This window comes from Mycteria americana, chromosome 23, assembly GCF_035582795.1.
Source record: "Mycteria americana isolate JAX WOST 10 ecotype Jacksonville Zoo and Gardens chromosome 23, USCA_MyAme_1.0, whole genome shotgun sequence".
Classification (NCBI taxonomy): Eukaryota; Metazoa; Chordata; class Aves; order Ciconiiformes; family Ciconiidae; genus Mycteria; species Mycteria americana.
The window spans coordinates 5,198,155-5,216,988 of NC_134387.1; the positions used below are offsets into that span (position 1 = coordinate 5,198,155).

General features: G+C 56.8%; 1 protein-coding gene across 2 annotated transcripts in view; it reads left to right on the forward strand.

Moving 5' to 3' along the window:
• The first annotated feature begins 6,160 nt into the window (after positions 1-6,160).
• Positions 6,161-18,834, forward strand: part of PEBP4 (phosphatidylethanolamine binding protein 4) — an 82,012-nt gene continuing 69,338 nt past the window's right edge. The window contains exons 1-4 of one of the 2 annotated variants that reach the window (XM_075523490.1): positions 6,161-6,292; positions 13,892-13,967; positions 14,871-15,016; positions 16,515-16,647. In XM_075523490.1, the coding sequence (XP_075379605.1) occupies positions 14,877-15,016; positions 16,515-16,647 (273 nt within the window). In that variant the 5' untranslated portion in view covers positions 6,161-6,292; positions 13,892-13,967; positions 14,871-14,876. Of the gene's footprint in view, positions 6,293-9,851; positions 9,859-13,891; positions 13,968-14,870; positions 15,017-16,514; positions 16,648-18,834 lie in introns of those variants that run through there. The other variant, XM_075523491.1, reaches the window with a different exon arrangement.

Genomic DNA, 18,834 nt, shown 5'->3' on the forward strand with positions numbered 1-18,834 from the left:
GGCTGCCCACGGCATGGCACGGCTGCCCACGGCATGGCACCGCTGCCCACGGCATGGTATGGCTGCCCACGGCATGGCACGGCTGCCCACGGCATGGTACGGCTGCCCACGGCATGGCACCGCTGCCCACGGCATGGCACCGCTGCCCACGGCACGGCACGGCTGCAGGCGATAGCTCCCCTCCCTCAGCACTGCTGCCGCTGGCAGGGCTGTAATTAAAAGGCCGTTTGCTCCCTGCTCCCACGCCTCTCCGACTTAAGCCTCCTGAACTTCTCCCAAAGGGCTCCCATCTGCCCGGCTCCGTAATCGCCCTCGCTCCCAGGCAAAGAGCTCCGAACCCGACGGCTGAGCACGGGGGACCTCGCACCACTGGGAACAAGCACCCGTTTTCACCCCATAGCATCTTCCTCCCTCCATCTCCCCCTCCCCAGCAAGGAATGAAGAAGCTCTCCGGATATCAGAGACGTGAGCGGATGTTGCTCCAGCCGTGCCCTCCCCTGTAAACTTTACGACTGTCTCGGGTTTAATGCCAGGGGTGTTTCCAGCCCTCCCAGGTGCTCCCCACGCCCCTGCCCAGCCTTGCTGGGGGCTGGCAGGCCAGCTTGCACTGCTGCTCCCCCATCTTGCGGGGGGGGGGGATGACGGACACAGGGATGCAAACCCATTTTCCTTTTGCTCCTTGGAGCGGCCAGCAAATGCTCTGCAACCGCCGTAGCCTTCCCAGCTCTGCCCACGCCAATGCCCCCCACCCTGATCCCCAGATATAAAAGCTGAGCTCAGCGTTATTCACCTTGCAGGAGCCTGAAGGGCTGCGACGGACCAAGGCAATGCATCCCTCGCCAGCAGCACCCCGGCAAGCGCGGATTTGCAGCGAGGAGACACCCCGACACCCTCCGGCAGCCCCGGACCGTGGGGGACCTGCCTTTGCCTTGCTCTGCCCTAAGCCCTGCCGCGAGTTTTCCGCCTTATCCCGGGGGAACGGAGACGTCGCGGTGGCGTGTGTCAGAGGGGAGCAAAGAGCAAAGTCCCCTGGGGAAAGTGGCCAGAGGAAAAGTGCCTGAACCGGGAGGCCGGAGGAGCCGGTGCCGTGGTGGGCAGATACTTACAGGCTGTGAGCCATTGCAGTCATCTTCCCGGCGGGGCTGCCTTTCCCTCGGGTTTCCATCTCTTTCTCTTGGCAGGCTCTGAAAGGAGACGGCAGAAGGGCTCTGTGAAAACACCCCAAATGTGGACTCCCCCCCCCCCCGCCCCTGCACGGTGTCACCCTGGGGACAGAAAGCCTTTGGGAAGGCAAGTCCTCATGGCCACCGGGGCTGGCCAAGACGTGTCCTTGCGTGGGGAGAGGGCTGTCCCTCACCTACCGAGCGGCCCTGCCCGCCGTCCCTACATCTCGCTGCCAGGTCTGCTCTCCCCATGCCACCACCTTCACCGTACAAAGCAGCCGAGGGGGAGATACATAGATACGTAGGTATACGCAACAGGCGCGCACAGACCCGTCCCTTTCACTGAAGCCCTGTGCTGGGTTTCACAGTGACAGCCTCCCCTCGGCCCCAGGGGCTGGCCAGGGTGGTCAAGGGGTCCCCCAGTACCACTCCCCTGCCCCAAGCACCTTGCCCTTGGGCTAAGAGCCTTCCCTGCGGGCACGTGCACCCCGAGCAGTGCCTGGCTCCCGGGGTGGCCAGCAGACCACCGAGCCCGCTGGCACGTTTGCTTTGGGCAATGCTCGCCTCCTGCGAGCTCTGGTAGGAGGCAGGGCAGCAGGGCTCCCTCCTCCTTCTCCTGTCACCGGATCGACGGTGCCTGCACACGTCAGGCTGGAGCAGAGTCCAGCCTGGGCTTCGCTCCTGGCAAAGCCGCCTGGCTCCTGCCGGGGAGTGGGTTTCAGAGACCCACCATGGCGCTGGGTCCTTCCCCAGATCCACCCAGGAAGAGCAATTAGGGTCACCCCTCCATTTTTCTGCTCTGAAAACCCCAAACCCTGCAGCTTTTCTTCCTGGGTGATGCTACAAGGGGTCTCCTTGCTCAGGGCAGCTGCCCCGGGCATCTACGTGGGCTCCCCAGCTCCATCAGCAGCACTGGGAGAGCTCAGCCTTCCCTCGCCGGGCAGCCAGGGAGGGAGAAGGCAGCTCAGACAAATGGTTTTTATGGGCTTAATATCCACTTGGACCCAACAAGCAGGAGAATTCTCCAACCAGCACTTTGCAAAAACGGCAAAACCCAACCAGACCGCAATGGGGGAACAGCGGGGGCAAAGGGACCCTGTGCCGCTGGAGACGGCACGACGGGATGTGCCACCGCGCTGGTGGGGAGTGGACTGGAAAGGAGAGTCCAGAAAACAGCTGATACCAGAGAGAAAGGTCTAAAACAAGCAAAAAGAGCATTTCTGCACCTTTCATCCCCTGTCCTGCCAGAACAACGGGGTCCATCTCCAAGCTAGGAGACTGGGGTGCCCTGGAATTCACTGTACGCACATATTATGACCCAGCTACATGCCTGGATCCCGTCTCCCAGCCCTGAAATACAGCCACCTGATACGCCACGGGTGATAACTCATCCTGCCATCGATACCGCTGCAGAATTTCAGGGATTCATCACTCAGTTTATAAATATTTAAACCTAGAAGGAACCATGTACTCCGGTAAAACGCAACATTTTATACAAGCGAAGCATCCCTCCCTTTACCCCAGCGCAGAGCTAATGAACATCTGGGGCTCTCCAGACAGATCTTTTGCAGCTGGAAACCGGGTCAGGGCAAAATTCAAGGTCTCGGTCCATACGTGCAGGATTTCTGCACCCTCCAGCCGGGATACATTGGATTTACCGCCCTGATTGGTGCAGAAAGCGCTGCCGATACGAAATCGCAGCTAAGGGTGCTCCTCCAGCTGCTTCCCCCCAGCACCCCAGCCAGTTTTTGGGTACGCGTGGCTGGCCTCGCGCTCGCGGGAGGGCTGCAGCTGCAGCCTGAAACATTTACAGGCTCCCCGCCGGCCGGCTGCTTCATGCAGTATTCACAGCTTCATACAGTATTAAGAGCTGCTGACGCCTCGTGAAAAAACTGTGAAAAGCTTCTATTTGGGGAAAGTTCCTCTTATAACGGTGCATCCTGTGGCTTCTCTGTTTCCCTTTTCTCCTGGTTCTCTTGCTAGGGAGAGCAGGGCAAAAATAGGCTGATAGCGTTGCCAACGATCCTGGGCTCTTCATCAGAAGAAGAAAATAACTCCCTGAGCAAACAGCCCCAAGGAATTAATTCTCACATCGCACCCGGGGAGCTGCTATGGGTGCGGGGTGGGTGTCTGCCTGGCTTGCCGCAGCTTGGGGACCGATGCTCAGCGAGAAGGGGGAAAGTGGGACCTCCTGGGTCCTGTCCCTGGGTCTGGCTGCAGCCAGCGCCCGGCACGGAGCACGGTGCGGAGTCTGGGGGGGGGGGGGGGCTCCACATTAAAAATATCTCCACGTTAAAAAAAAAAAAGAATTAAAAAATCAAAGAGCAAGGAGTCTGTTTCTAAGCAACTGTCTCCAGTAGGGATGGAGAGCAGAGGAAGGGAAAGAAGCAATGCTGGGTAGGGAGAAAACTTCTCGGATCCCAAAGCCCCCGGCAGGACCCGGGGGGGTGAGGGAGGGAGCGGGGGAGCTGCCCGGGTCTGTCTCAGTGCCAACGCCTGTTTGAAAGGCAGGAAAAGAGGGGACGTGGGGTGTCAGAACACCCCGTGCAGTTGCCAGCACGAGGGACAGGCCAGGGCAGAGGCTCTCGGGTGGGCGAGCGGGAGCATCGCCCCCTTTCCCCGCCACTGCAAGTGGTGGCCCACGGGAGAGTGGCCGTGCCTCGTGCCCTCGCTTGGGAAACAGCACCCCAGCCCCCAAAACCACTTCCTACCCTAACGGCTCCCGGCCAAACGGAGCAGCAGCAGAGCTGCCTATCGCCCTGCCGGGCCGTCTGCAGGCAGCAGGAGACTGCGGGCAGGGCAGGTAGGCAGGCGGGCAGAGAGGCGACGGCAGCGTTTGGTGGCTGCATGGACTTCCCGACTCCCTGCCAGGAGACATCAACACCCCTTTATTGAAGCAGCGAATAGCAGCCATGGAGAGTCACCAGTTTTATCCTCCCTGTTCCCGTGGGACAGCAGGGTGGCATCCGTCCCACGCTGGAAGACTCCTCGCCCCCACAACTTGGTGTCTTCTCGCACGTGGCTCTGCCCCAGCGCCCTCCTCTCTGCCCGCGCTGGCCACGGGCTACTTGCTAAACCCCGATTGCCACCAACACGCCCCGCGGAGCCCCGTCGGGGCCTGACAGCCCGATTCGCGACAGCTCGAAGGGGAGCGAAGGGGCAATGAGGGAATGAGGAGCTGAGGGCATCACCCGCTCCAGAGGGTCTGCATCAGCCCACAGCCCACAGGGCTGGAAACAGCCCGAGGCAGCGCTTGGAGCTACTCCTGCGGCACGAACCACCTCCGCTCCGGTGCAGCCCACCGACCCGTTTCCAAACCCTCAACCCTTACACCCCTTTGCATCCCCCCGCACAGGGGAAAAGCCCTCAGCCTTGCCATACCCCATCGCCGCTACCGGGGCTGGCCCTGGCAAAGCCCTGGGGGAAAAAAATGGGGGATAAATTTGCTCCGGGCAGCCGGCACGGTTACCTGCATGCACTGGCTCTGCACCGTCCCGCAGCTCTCCCCTCCGGTCCAGCAGCCGCCTTCGCTTTCCCGAGGTGCTAACTGGCCTGGACAGGTAGGACCCATTTTTATATGCTCGCCCATGTGATCCAAACAAATGCCCTAGGGATGAGTTTTTGCACTGACACAAATAAAGGGGCTGGGACTAAAACCTGTTGAACCACAATCCGAGCTCAACAGACAGGAATTTTCCACTCGGAGCCGTTCAGCCCGGCTCTGGGTGCGCCGGAGGCACGGCACGCGCCGGGGCCCGCGCCTCCCCGCTCCCGAAAATCCCATTTCCCTACACTTCCAAAGTCTTTCGGACTCATTCCTAAATGCTTTCCATATTGCAGCTGGAGAAAACGAACCTGGATGGAGGGATGGATGGGAAACGTGAAGGAATATGTTAGAGCCATTGATGACATCTAAATACTGCAAATCATTTGCTATTTCTTCCACGGTCCGTGGAAGAAAACACAGCAAAAGATGCCAGCCAGAGTGAGAAACGGGGGGGAATCCTTCGCCCCTGAAAAAGCAAACACCCCCTGCAGCCCCGGGGCTTGGCAATGGTGCTTCTGCACAGGTTGGAGGGTGCTTTGGGGAGCCACGAGCTGCAGGTCCCTCACCGGGATGCTCCTTGCAGCTCCTCAGGGATGCTGCCGGCACGGTGCTGGTGAGGAGGAAGGCAGGTACCGGGGCAGGGGGGGACTCACAGTGACCAGAAGTGACGAGGATGGGAATGGAAAGGGGAGGGTGAGCTTTGGATGAGCAGCAGTGAGTCAATGGGAACCAAAGGACCGGGGAAATGGCCACGGGCCACGGAAAGGAGAGGTGGTTCCAAGGGGTGACTCAGTGGGACCAGCTGGTGAGTCAATGGGAAAGGAGGGAGCTAATGGGGTGATGGGCAGCAGGTGTCTGTCGGGCTTAAAAAGAGGCAGGAGAAGCCCCTGGGCCTGAACCAGCTCTGCTCAGGCTGCTCTTCTTGGAGGGACTGGAGCACTCCTGGAGAATGCTGTCTGCAGGTACTGATTTAGCCGATAACAGGCAGGAACGTGCTGCTCGGCACACACGTGGCGGGTTTTTTTTGCTGGTGCAGGTCTTGCCTCACCTTCTAATTGAGATGCTGTTATGCCTTGGGTGCTGCTGCTGCGTGTGGCCAGCACCCGGGGCTTACTCACACATGCAGTATGTTCTCATGGGAGGCAGAGCCATTTGCTCTGGCCTAAGCTGAGCTAAGCTAGAAAGGGAAGCTAGGGGGATTTTATGCCTAATTTTGTGGCAGGTACTAAAAAGGCTCCTGGTTTGCTGGGTCACAGAGCGAGGAAGCTGCTCTCTGCCCAGAGCAATGCCTGGTTTGCAGCTGCTTGCTCTGTGCAACTCGGAGCATCCTGCAAATGGCCCTGACCTCTGCAAACTGCGGTGTTAGCTCGCGTCCCGGCCGTGAGGTTCACCCTGGGGGGTGCCAGCCCTTGCCTTTGCAAACTGCCCCCTGCTCAGCCCCTGAGCCAGCTCCAGGGCTCGGCCCTGCCAAGGAGCCGGCCGTGGGGCTGGGGCTCTGCCAGACCTGCCTGGGCACAGGCTCCCCTCTGCTGCCGGCTCCTCTGCTGCTGTGGGACTGGGGATACTGGTGGTGTAAAGTGGGGTAGGTGGAAAAGTGTGTGTGGGGGGGCTGGTTTGCTGTGTGTTGGGGGGGTGTCAGGCTGTTTTCCCTCTTGTTTTGTAGCTGGTTGGTTTGTTGGGGTGCAAAGGGGCTCTGTCAGCCCTGCCAGAGTGGGGGGAGCAGTAAATAGGGGTCATTTTGGGGTCCCCTTCAGACCCAGGGTGCCAAGGGTCTGGGAGCAAATGCCTGGGGAGGGGGGAGCTGGAAAAACCTTTGGGAGAAGGTACCTATGCTCTGGGGTTTCTCTGCAACTGTGGGTACCCGTGGGAAGTACCCTCTCCTCCTTCCAGCCCCCCAACCAGCTTTGGGGGGGCCTGGGGCTACCCTCTGCATGGGGCCATGATGGGGGCTCAGGGCTTCCTGGGAAAGCACTGTAGCTGAGCTCATTAAACCTGTACGAGCCCCCTGCAGCAGACTAGTTAAACCCGTTTAAGGAAGGGTTAAGCCAGTTTAGTGTAAGTTGGTAGTCTGTTGATGCAAAAGTTAATCTGGTGTAAGTGCATTGACATTGGGGATTTGGACTAATTTAACTAGTCTGTCTCCCTGTCTTGCCTGTGCGGCTTAACGAAGGGTCCAGCCTGCGCTCCCCTTCATCTGGGGCTGCAGAGAGCCGCTGAAAGAGGGAGAAAATAAACTGGGGGCTGAAGGGAAGAGCCACATGCAGGCTGAATCTGAAACGGTGCTATTTATAGACATCCCTGCTCAGCCGGCCTAAATTCCACGTAGGTCCCCGTGCCTGGCTGGCTGGGGGGAGCAGCAGGGTGGGCAGCGGGTGGGTGAAGCAGCGAGGTCCTGCCAGCCCATGGCACCCTGATGCGGCGACTCACGGAGCCAGGCTCAGCCAGCTCTGAGTCAGAGCAGAGGATGCTTCTTCCTCATCCCCAGCTCCCCATTAACCTGCTGCCCCAGGGCTTTCCCAGGAGCATCACCCAGCCTGGCTGGTGAGGTGTCAAGGACCAGGAATGGGTGCTTGTTTATTTTTTTTTTGCTGTCATCCCTAAAGGGCTGTAACCGCAATTAGGGCATCCACAAGGCACGGGGCAGATACACACCTTCTTGCCAGGGTGCGGTGTCCAGAAGAAGGGGGGGGGGGGAAGAAGAAAGAAAGGTGAAAGTGCCTGGATGACCCCTCCATAACCCAGTCCCTGTGCTGTACCCTGCCCACGCAGCATCCCTGGGGAGCATGGGTGGTAGGTTAAGCAGAGGCCACACCTGAGGGTTTCTCAACGCTTTACCTCCACGCTGTTGTCGCGTGTTGGTGTTTGCAGCAATGCTTAGTGGCTTCCCCTGTCTCCAGGAGCAGGGTGGGGGGTCCTTAATGCTGGAGCTTGAGCCTGAAGCTTAAAGAGGAGCTGAGCAGCTCCCCGGTGGGTTGCAGCAGCCTCTCGGCAAGCGTGCGAACGGAGGGGTACAAATGGGAGCTAATTGCATCGGGCAGTGCCCTGGTGAGCAACGGGCTCAGCTGTGTGCACGCCAGCGCTGCTGGCATCCAGGATCTGCCAAGCTGCAGAGTTGCCGGTGCTGAAGGCAAGGAAGCTCCTGCACAGCTCTGCGCCTGCCTTGTGACTGCAAAATGTATGCGCTTAATATAGGCCAAATGAAAACATTCTTCCCAAAATAGAAGACCTTCCCCGGAAAGAGCTGCAGCTCCGGCAGGAGCAGTCACAAGGTGCCTGCCGTGGCGGGGTGGGCTCTGGCAGGTGTGGTTGTGCAACGCTGCGCACCCAGCGTGCAACCGGCCGGCTCCCAGCGATGCCTGCTGCCAAGGTCGTCTCCCCCAGGCTCTGCTCCCGAAGCTGCCGTGCATACCCCAGCTGGCACATTTTGGGGAGGGTCGCGGCTCCTGGGTACCAGATGTTGCTCTGGGAGAGGAGTTCGCGGATGGGGCGAGCACCCGAATGGTTTGGATGGGGTGCGGAGGCGTGCGGCCCTGTGCCCGAGCCGTGCAACCTCACGGGTGAAGGTGCTGCTGGGTCTCGTGCGCTGTGCAGGCGTGCTGGGGCGAGCGCTTGGGCTCAGGGCGGTGTTAGGAGCTGCAGGGGCTGAAACGTGTTCCTGCTCGTGCTGCTGCTGCTGGAGCTGAGGTTTGGGAAGGGATTGGGCTGGCAGGAGAAGGGGGTGATCCCCGTGTGCAGGGGTGGCTCTGTGGGCTGCTGCCAGGCTCGGGGGACTGCACCCTGCTATATGCTTATTGCCTGGCAAATATTGAATATTCATCCTTCTCCGAGTGCTCCTGTGATGCCCAGCTAAAGGAGAGGGGCTGGGGCTTGGGGGGGCCTCGTGGCTGCCAGGGAAGGCTTTGGGGGCTCACAGCAGCCCTGGGTCTGCCCTGGTGCTCTGTTTGCGCTGCGTCTTCTCCTGGTGGGATGTGAGTGCAGGAGCCTGCAAGGTGTTAGCAACCTCAAAGGGCAAAAAGCATCGTGCATCCCCTCCCCGATCCCATAGGGATTCCTGCTCAGAGGGTGCTGCAGCTCCAAACACCCTTTTGGGGCTCTGACCCTTCCTCCTTGGTCACTTGGGACTTTCTCCGCTGCTGGTGGTGACAGTGGCAGGATTTAATCCAGCTTGACCGGACACAGCTGCCTGCTAGGAAAATGGGGCAGGCAGGGGTGAGAGTTCAGGCCTGGGGCTTTGGCAGGTACAAAGAGAAGCCAAAAATCCTTCTCTGTTAATCTCCTGGGCTGCACCGTGGATCTGTGCCTGGTGTTTTGCAAAATGCAAAGCTCGGCTGTTTCAGTCTGCAGGCTTATAGGGGTCTGCTTGGGGGTTTGGGGAGGGGTGAATGCAACCACATTGGCTCTGTATTTTGCCCCAGCATCTCGTTAATGCTGTAGAGACCCAGAAATACAGGCTCAGCTATTGAACTCTTGCACTTGTGTGACCTAGCCAGTGATATAATCTGTCTCCCCTGAGCAGTTCCGATTACTTTTCTTCTACTAACACATGGAAGGGCTGGCACTGCTGCTGGGCAGTTAGCTGAGGGAACCTTTGTTTTCTGAGTGACAACCTGGTTCTTTAATTCCTGATTCTTATGTGGCACTAGACAGACCCAGGAAAACTGGAGACCACCACTGGAGCTGAATAAAGCTGTCATGTCCCCTAAATCCACTTAACTCTTCCCAGAACCTTAAAATTCTCCAGGAAGGAGAGCTGGCTCTGCAAATTAGTGCAGATGCAAATTTATGGCCCATTCTGGGACAAGTGCTTTTTTCAATTCACGAAGCTCTTGCCCTGTGGGTTGGTTGGGGCAAGGTGAAGATGACCTTGTGGTCATTCAGTTGAAGCTGGGAAAGAAATTCTTAGCCATGCAAAGAGGGAAATGTGAGGACAGCCTATGAAAAGGTGAGGCAAGAGGCACAGCGTGGCCAGGGCATGGCTGGAGGTGCAGCAGGTTATGAATGGGGAGAAAGGATGTGGTTTTTTGTTTCCTTTGCTGATTGCTATGGAAAAAAATATGTGAAAAATTGGCTTCCTGCAAGGCAAAGATTGAGGGAATTCCCCTGGCTGCCAAGGCTCTGCCAAGTCCTTTGCTTCCTACAGTCTTGCTGGTAGGTATCGACAGCAGAAATACTTTTTTAGCTGTTGTTCAGGCTGTAGGAATTGGTTTCTGTGGGAGTTTCTTGGGTGCTTTGCTCGCAGGACCCTCTGTGACACCCCCCACGGGGAAACTGAGGCAGAGAGGAGCCCAAATCAGAGGAAAATGTTGGACTTTGAAGGAAAAGCTGAGCTCTCTGCAGCAGCTGGACTAGTGCTTGGGGGTCTTGGGTGGGAGTGCAAGGAACACGTTTATCGCCCAGAAATGCCTTTGCTCATGCAATGCAAAATAAATCCTTGTTTTCAAGAGCATTAAAACAAAGCAACTGTCTTGGCTATGTGGCAAGACAGGGACAGAGTTTGTAATGGACTTCAGTGGTGGGCTGTAAGTTAGCTTGAAACAAATTGGGAGGGGAAAAAAAACCCCACAGTGCCAGGCTTCTGTGTCATGGGGCTGGGGAAACTCAAGCCCAGTGATGCCCCCTGCTCTGCCCCTGCAGGCAATCAATGTCTGGGGGGAGCTGAGGTTGCTTAATGAAATGGGATGGAGGTAAACTTTAGATTCCATGAAATAAAATAGCTTTTTATGGTGTGGGGACTGAGTGCTGGGTGAAGTGAGAAGAAATGCTGAAGTGGATTATAAATGGCACTGGTTAATCTTAGACTAAGATCAACAGGAAGTCAGCAGCTCGGGTGGGAAATTCCAAAGCTCGCAAACAATATGTTTTTGGCCCATGTAAGAATAAAAAGCTGGTCTTTTATGAACATTTATGGGGAAATTTTGACCTGGAAACACTTGTTTTGCATTAAAGCCCATCATTAAGTAAACAAACTGCACCAGAGCTGGAGGTTTTGCATGCCTGTGAAAGCTTTGAGAGCCTGTCAGATTCAGCTGATGTCCATGGGGTCCCTTGAAATACTTTGATTTTTGGTTTAGCTGTGTCCTAATGCTCTCGGTGCTCCCTGGCAAATATTTTGGGACCTTGGTAGCAGCTTATGGGGCTATGGGAGAGTGTCAAGAGGTGGGCTGCAAAGGTGTGATATGCTGGGGGGGCTCAGCAGAACCCAAGATGGGCTGCTGCCTCCTCTGCAACAAGCCACCTTCGCCTTCCCTCTGCAAGCACCCTTTTTGTGGCCCATGGAGCAGCTGAGGTGTGTAACTTGGCTCCCAACACAGGTGCTTTGGCTTTCACAGGTGCTTTGTTGGAGTTAAAGCAAGCCACAGACTTCTCCCTTCCCACCCTTAAGGTAGCTTCCTTTTAAGAGCCTTTTAATCTCTAATATTAATAGAAAAACAATGATTTCCTTACCTATGTCTTGGCTTTGCCAACTGTGAAAGGCTTTTTAGTAGCTTTTGGACCTGACTTGGTTTGGAAATACATATGACATTTGTATCTCCTCCCAGTGAACTGAAGTGACAGTGGGGCTGCAGCGTGTGTAGGCAGCGCTTTGCTTCCTTGGGCTTCACATCATTGCTCCTCTCATCTGATTAACAAAATGAATCTATCCTAAAGCCACTGGCTGGACTTGGTACCTTTGAAAGCTTTATTTTTCTTCCCAAATATCAGCTCCTGCTGGAAGCCAGGAACCTCCAGGTCCTGTCACCCAGGGCTGTGCAAGGATGGGGCATGGGGAAAGGTGGCAAGTGCAGCTTGCATGGCTCTGTCGGGGCTGTTTCAAGGCATCCTCCAACTAAACAGTGGCTTAAAAGCAATTCTTCCCTCTCCTTCTGCTGGGGTTCAGAGGAAGGGAGAGAGGCCAGGGCAAGCGGAGGGGGTTACATGTGCAGAGATGCAGTACATAGTCTGAGCATGGTTAAACCCCCCCAGGTCACGTTTGCTGCCCAGCAAGGCAGACCACTCTGCACAGAAATTATAAAACAGAAGCAGGAGGGGTTTTACAGTAGTGTTTTCAATAAAGGCTTTGGAAAAAAGCATGAAGCATCTGTTTGTGAGGGCAGTATCTCATTCTTGAGTGGGAGGGGGGGTAATGCTGGATGAAAATCTCTTCCCCAGCTCTGAGCAGCGTAGCTGCAGCGCTGCGCTGGAGGCTTCCCAGCAGCTGGAAAGACGAGATTCCTGCGGTCCTGCACTGCTTAGTCAGGAGAGGCAACAAGCAAACACCTGGGTTGCTGGGAGAGGAGGCTGGCTCATGCTCCCTGCCTGGCTTGACACCCCTAGATGTGTCTTTTCCCATGGGAGGATCCTTCTCCAGAGGGGAGGCTGCTCCACGTGGGCTCTCAGGCCTGTGGTTTGTTGGTTCTCCCTGGTTGCGAGAGCTCCAGGTGCAAGAAGACTGGAGGAGATGGATGCTGGTGGAAATTACCCATCCCCTGTGTGGCTTTGCCAGGCCTGGAGTATTTGTGCAGGCAGGGTTGTGTCAGGGCAGGTGTGCTATGGTCTGGCAGCAGTGCTGCTGGCTCTTGAGTCACCCTGTCCTGTGTGTGTCTAAAAAGCAAATAACCTGGTGGCTTTGGGCCCCTCAAGAGCCCATCTGACCTTGCAGGAGTGTTGCACAGGAGCTGTTGTCTGGTCCTAGCAGCATGGCTTTCCCATGTGTGTTATGCCCTGGTGATGTGGGTTTGCTGTACGGGCTTCCCACTGCCTTTGCAACTCCATCTCCTGAGCAGGAGAAATAGGATCTTTGTAATTACTCTGCAAATAGCTTTCAGAGAGAAAGCCATAGTTCATCTTGCACAGGATGCTGCAAGAGGTTGTTGCTCCCGTGGGTTTTTCTTCCAGAGCATCCCTAGGGAATCCCTCGGCACCTTGACTGTCAGCAAACCCTTCTGTGCTGATCCCGTTTCCTGACTATCCTCTCAGGAGGTCTCCAGATGGAAGTGGCTGATGTTGTTTTCTGTGTGAAGGGCTTTTCTCTGCCTCTAGGCTTAAAATAAAGTAAAATACCCCTGTTTGGCTTGTTCAGACTTCATCCTGTCTCTGGCTTTTGCTGTTATTTGGGTAACCTCTGCAGAGTTACTGCAGGAACCAACCGGAGCTGGTTACTGCAAGGGGCTGATGCTGCCCTGGGACAGACCTGGGGGTCTGAGCTGCCAGGGCTGCAGTGATGCGAGCCTCGTGCCGGCTTTGCTGTTTTCAAACTTAAATAAACAGCAAAAATGGATGGGTTTACCATGGTGAGAGTCACTTTGGCAGGAAGAGTCCATGTCTACAGCTCTCCTCGTGTCCGCGTCCCTGTGTCTGTTCTGGTCAAAGCCACTGTCCCTTTGCCTGCCGCCCTCTTGCCAAGCTTTCAGCTGAGCTGTCAGCTTTCCAAGGCAAGCCCTGCTTTTCTAAGAAATCCACCTTTCTGTGGCAGAGTCCCTGGGCAGCTGTAAGGATTAGCAGTCCTTGGGCATGCCTTGCCTAGGGCTGCAATCCCCGCTGTGTGGCTGCCCTGGGTTACCGACCCCCCCCCCCCCCAGCTCGCGATAGCGTGCGAGGACGTAAACCCCGCTTTGGTGATCCTGACTCATGCAAACCAGCGCTCCTGACTCCGATGGGAAAAGCGTTACTCACGTGAGCCTGTTTGCAGGATCAGGGCTCTAATTATGGGGTTTGCCCATCTTGTAGCGTGGGAACCGGAGCCATTAGCCCCTAAACCTCCAGATCATTCCCAGTACGTTAATGTTTCTAATTAGTTAAGCCTGATGCCTTTTTCTCTCTATAATGACAGTGGCGCTAGTACTTACTCGTGTTCGCTCTGCGTGCTGGTACTTCATTATATAATGATACAGTATGTGTTGTAATACCTATTCCCAACTGACAGTGGGTTTTTTTGCATATGCCTCATCCAGAACTGATTAGGCAATGGAGAAGACAGGCTAGTGCAAATAAATGTTTGGGTTGCATCCTTTCTCATTAGCTGGGAAGCTCTCAGTGCAGAGGGGGATTAGGGCCAGGTGAGGACCCGGAGCTGGTGGGTCAGTCGAAGAAGGTTGCTGTGGGATGAAAACCTGTTGCCTGTTTTCATGCTCCCTTTAGAGGATGAGCTGCCCCTTCCCAGGGGCTGAGTTTCATTCCCGGTCCCTTCTTCCCTTCCTTCCAGGGAAACCATCTCCGTGGCAACCTCAAACCTCCAGGCTCTGCCTCGGAGCTGCTCGCCCATTCCCGGGACCTGGTGGGTAAGTGCCTTGGCAGGGCCAGCTGCGGTGGCCCTGGCCACCGGGTCCACCAGGCTGCTGCAGGCACCTTGGTGCAGCCCAGGGAGGCGAGGGCTGGCGTTGGGCTTGGCAGGGGTGTGGGTAACAAACCTCCTACCCCAGCTCCCCTCATCCTCAAGGCTTGGCTTGTGCGTTGTACAGGCTTAAAAATGGGTGGCCAGGGTTGTCCTTGTGCAGGGAAAAGCTCTGCCCTGGCTCTGGAGGGGGTGGCTGGGTTCAAGGTGAACCCTTGGGCTGTTCTCCTGCAGATGCTCTGCCCGGGGTCAGGGATGTGTTGGTTGGTGTGTCGCGGCTGGTCGTGTATCCATCGGTAATTGTCTTGGTTAGGCCATGACTAAACCCGATACCAATCTTTTCATCTTTTCCATCATGTTGGAGTCCTAGGGAGAGCAGCAGGGCCAGCACCCGCAGACAGGGACTCTGTCCCCTCTCAGTGCTGCCTGGGCTTGGAGTGCGGTGTCACAGTGGTCCCCATGGAGGTGATGATCGCTGGGCTGGGCTGCCCGGCTCGGGAGGTCATACACACATCTCCGGTGCTGCGTGGGAGGGTGGCAATGTGCCTTCCTTTAGGTGGGCAGAAATGGGTCCTCTAAGGCATGAGGTCTTGCTGTGAGTCAGCTGGGGGCTTGGTCTTTCCTGGCATGGGGCAGCAGCAGGGAACAGAGTTTTTCTGGCATAATTGGGATTAATGATGTAGAAATGGGGGGGGGGGAAGTGTAAGGATGGGTGTGCTTTGCCTGGAGCTGGTTTCTTGGGGGGCTGAGCCCCTTGTGGTGGTGGGGATGCTGTGGCTGCTAGCGGGCGCTGGGTCGCAGCGCTGGGTCGCAGCTCTGCCCGTGGGACTGACCCTCTCTGTCCCTGCAGGGCAGGATGCAGCTCCTGGGTGCTGTGTTGCTGGCTGCTGGCCTGCTCGGCACTGCTGCCCGGGGGGAGCAGCCCCCCTGGCCGGATGAGCCTTCAGGAACCTGCTTCTTCCAGATGCTCAGCGGCACGGACAGCGAGTTCTGCAGGTGAGTGACTCCCTGCTGTCTCCTTTCCAAACTGCACCAGCCCTGGGCATCCAGTCATGCGTTGCCCTTGCGTGTCACCTCCTGGGACAGTTAATTCCAGCTTCCCCTTTGCCAGGGCTATAAATATTGGTTGCTTTCTTCCTTTTGCCAGGAATCTGGGCCAGAGCAAAGCAGAGCAGTGCCTGCCACACTGTGCAGCTCTTGTTTTATGCAAGCTGAGATCTTAGTGTCTCTGGTCACCTCAAGGTGTTCCTTGGTCCATTTTGCAGAGGCTTTTAAAGTGACTTACAGCATCAGATATAAGAAATGTTTTCTGCAAAAAGTTTGAGGAAGGTTGCTACTTTTGGCAAAGAAAAGTGCTGGAACAGGTCATCCCACGGACCTCAAAGCCCATCCTGTGGAGATGTTAATGCTTGAGGTGTGGGCATGGGAAGAGGAGGAAGCCTGGGGAGCTCCTCCTGGAGCTGCGCACAGGCAGTTTGCTGCTGTATCAGCTGCCCCCCCGAGCTGAACAGCCACTGAATGCACCCCTTTATCAAGTGTTCTGATACTGAAGGTCCTTGGCTTAAACTTTGCCTGTGGGTTGCTGTAGATGAGAGGCAGGGCTGGGCGAGCAGCAGCACGTGTGCCCTTTGCCTTTGGGGAGTTCTTAATACCCCACATGACTGGGAGCTTCTGCATCAAAAACATCCTCTCTGCTACTTTTCAGCTAACCAAAATGCTCTAAATGTGAGCAACTTCAGCTTCTAGGTTAAGGCAAGTGGAGGCTTCACTTGACCCCAGCTTCCTCCCACAAACCATGAGCAAAAGCAACTTGCTTTGAACCCTCAGCCTCCTTTGTGCCAGCCCTGTGCTGCTCTGGGTGTTTGCTCAGCAGCCTCCCGGGCTGCAGGATTTAAGGGCCCCTCCTGTGAGGGTCATGTTGGTGGCAGCTAATCTTCAGGGTGGCCTTGAGACTTGCTCTCCACGTGCCAAGGTGACCTGACCGCTTGCTCCAGCGGTCCCTTTCTCCATTAGGTAATGCAGAAGGGGAAAGCGCTTCATGCAGAAGTTGGAGCTGGAGATACCTGACCTGTTATTGCGCTGTCGGTGCTCAGCACCCACAGGAAGCTCGGCCCTGCCTTCATATTGCAAGCGGGAGAAGGCTTGGCTTGTCCAAGGCCAATGGGGAGTAGGGGTAGCTTTGCTCTCCAAGCCTTAGATTAACCCATATGGGCTGTGATTTTTAAAGACTATGAAAAATACTGGGAACAATCTTGAGTGGTGTGCTGAGCTCTAATGGATGTTTAAAGTCTTGCTGCTGCTTGGGAGAGGGAGCAGACCCCGCATGGGAGGGTGCCTATCTGTGCTCACACCTTTGGTGGCAGCAGGCTGGATCCTGCATCTCCCACCCAGCGTTGCAACTGCAGCTCGAGCCCGGCGGGGAAGTGGCACTAATTCCCATCCCCTTCATGGTGTGGTCTCACTCTGTGTTCTTCTCTCCCCATTTCCTCCCCAGAGGGGATTTAGAAATTATCTACCCAGAGCTGGGCGACGTGGGCTGCATGTACATCCCCAAGTGCCACCGGTACCGGTGGCGGATCAGCAGGGAGTGGGGCAGCCCCCGTGTTCGGTACCCCCAGGCTGAGAAGGTGAGTCCCGAGTCGCGTTGCTCGGCTGCCTCTGCTCCGTGCTTCTCCGTATTAAAGGTGTAGCCAGATCACAGGGGAGGAATTCACTGGGCGAGTATTGCTTTTACATGCGCACGCTTGTACTTTGAGCCTGGCTGGGCCAGGCAGGGACACCCCGTGCCGGTGCTCTGGGTGCTGGGGACAGGCTGGGAGCTTTGCCCTGTGCTCTGCGCGGCTTTGCGCCGCTGTCCCGTGGCCCAAGCGCTATCGCCCGCTCGGGTTGTGCTTGTTAAACTTGAGCCTGAAATCAGGGTGACTTCCTAAGCTTTGTCCTGTGTTTCCCCCCTGCTTCAGGGTTTTGGTTTGAGGCTGAGCTGCACATAAACTTAAATTTTTGCTACAGTGTAGCAAAAAATTTGCAGGTGTAGATTTTTTTGCAATTACTTGTAAGGCCCTCTTTGGGGGGGGATGGGACACTGCAAACTTGTAAGGCCCTCTTTGGGGGGGGGGACGACACTGCAAACTTGTAAGGCCCTCTTTGGGGGGGGGGGGGGACCACAAACTTGTAAGGCCCTCTTTGGGGGGGGGGACCACAAACTTGTAAGGCCCTCTTTGGGGGGGCGGGGACCACAAACTTGTAAGGCCCTCTTTGGGGGGGCGGGGACACTGCAAACTTGTAAGGCCCTCTTTGGGGGGGACGACGACACTGCAAACTTGTAAGGCCCTCTTTGGGGGGGGGGCCGCAAACTTGTAATGGCCTTTTTTGGGGGGCCGGTAGCAAACTTGTAGGGCCCTGGCTGGTGCCTGCACGCCCGTGGCAGCCCTCGGGTCGCGGGATTTGCAGTGCGGGGTCAGTGTCCGGTGGCGGTTACCGGTCACGGGGGGAGCCCCCTCCCTGCCCGCAGCTCCCCGGGGCCGCTCGCACCGGGCCGGGGCCGCTGTTGCCGCCCGCCGCCGCCAGGTGGCAGCATTGAACTTCCCGAGCCCCCGCGCCGCGGCACTGGGGGCACTGGGAGCACTGGGAGCCGCTGGGTCCCTCCTGGGTGCTGCACCTCGACGGCGGCCCGGTGACCCCCGTGCTGGGGGGTGCCCTGGGCGGGGGGGGGGGAGGAGGAGAAGCCGGGCTGCCGTGCGGGTCTCTGGGTGTTGGGGTGGCATCCTGCACCCCTGCTGTCCCACTGACCTGCCCAGCTTGGGGACCACAGCTGGTCGGAGGGTGTGCTGGCGTCACCTTGTCCCCAAATCCCCCGTGCAATCCTTGTCGGCACCTTGATAACTGCCCTGTGCGGTTCCCCCATCATTAGCTCCAACCCCAGCAGCTGCAGATGCTTTGGCTGCAGCTAATAAGGGAGAAACTTGGCTCTTGTGCATCTTGGCTTTACCTTGAAGTGTTAAGAATCAGTTTTTCTGGCTGCTTCATCGCTGTCTGGAAAGTCTCTTCCCCCTGTTGATCACATGGTTTGAAGTAGAACTTTCCCTTAAAGATGTCTGATTCTTCCAAAAAAAAAAATCCTCCCTGGCAGAGGATGCTGTATATAAAACCATCCATCACTTGTGCATTGCTTTCCAGTAGTTCAAAGTTTCCCGGGGATGTAGGCAGTTGTTTTTCTTTTTTATTTTTGTCCTGGAAAGCAAACTACGGCAGGGAGAAGGGAAGGGGCTTGGCTGCGGTGATGCCGGTGGATGCTGCTCTGTCCAGTAAACGATGCTGCCGGCTGTGGGGAGGATCTGGGGGACAAGCAGAGCCAGACCCTTGCCCCGCTGTGCCGGGAGGATGCAGGCTTTGCATTTGTGAACTGAAAAATGAGAGCGGGTGTGTAAACCCACCCAGGCTGGGCTTGGGAGCTGGCTGCGTGTGTCACTTGTGCGTATGTATTTTGGGATGGGATGCCAGCTGCAGCGCTGGGTGCTGGGCCTGTCCCCAGGGAGCCTGTTGCAGAGGGCCGGCGGCTCCTGCTGGCACCGGGGCTGGCTGATGGCTTGTCTCCGCTGGCAGATTTGGCACCGTTTCCTTCCAAGACAGCTCGGCACATCTTGCGCTGAGGTGGCATCTGAGGACACGGGCCCCGCTGCTTCCCTTGGTTTGTATTTATTTTCTCCTCTGGCCTTCACCAGAAACATGTCCCCAGCTCCGCACAGCGGGAGCCTTCCAGCTTTTGCAGGGTGCAAACTGGGAGGTTAATTTTGGCCAAGGGGCTGGATGGCCTT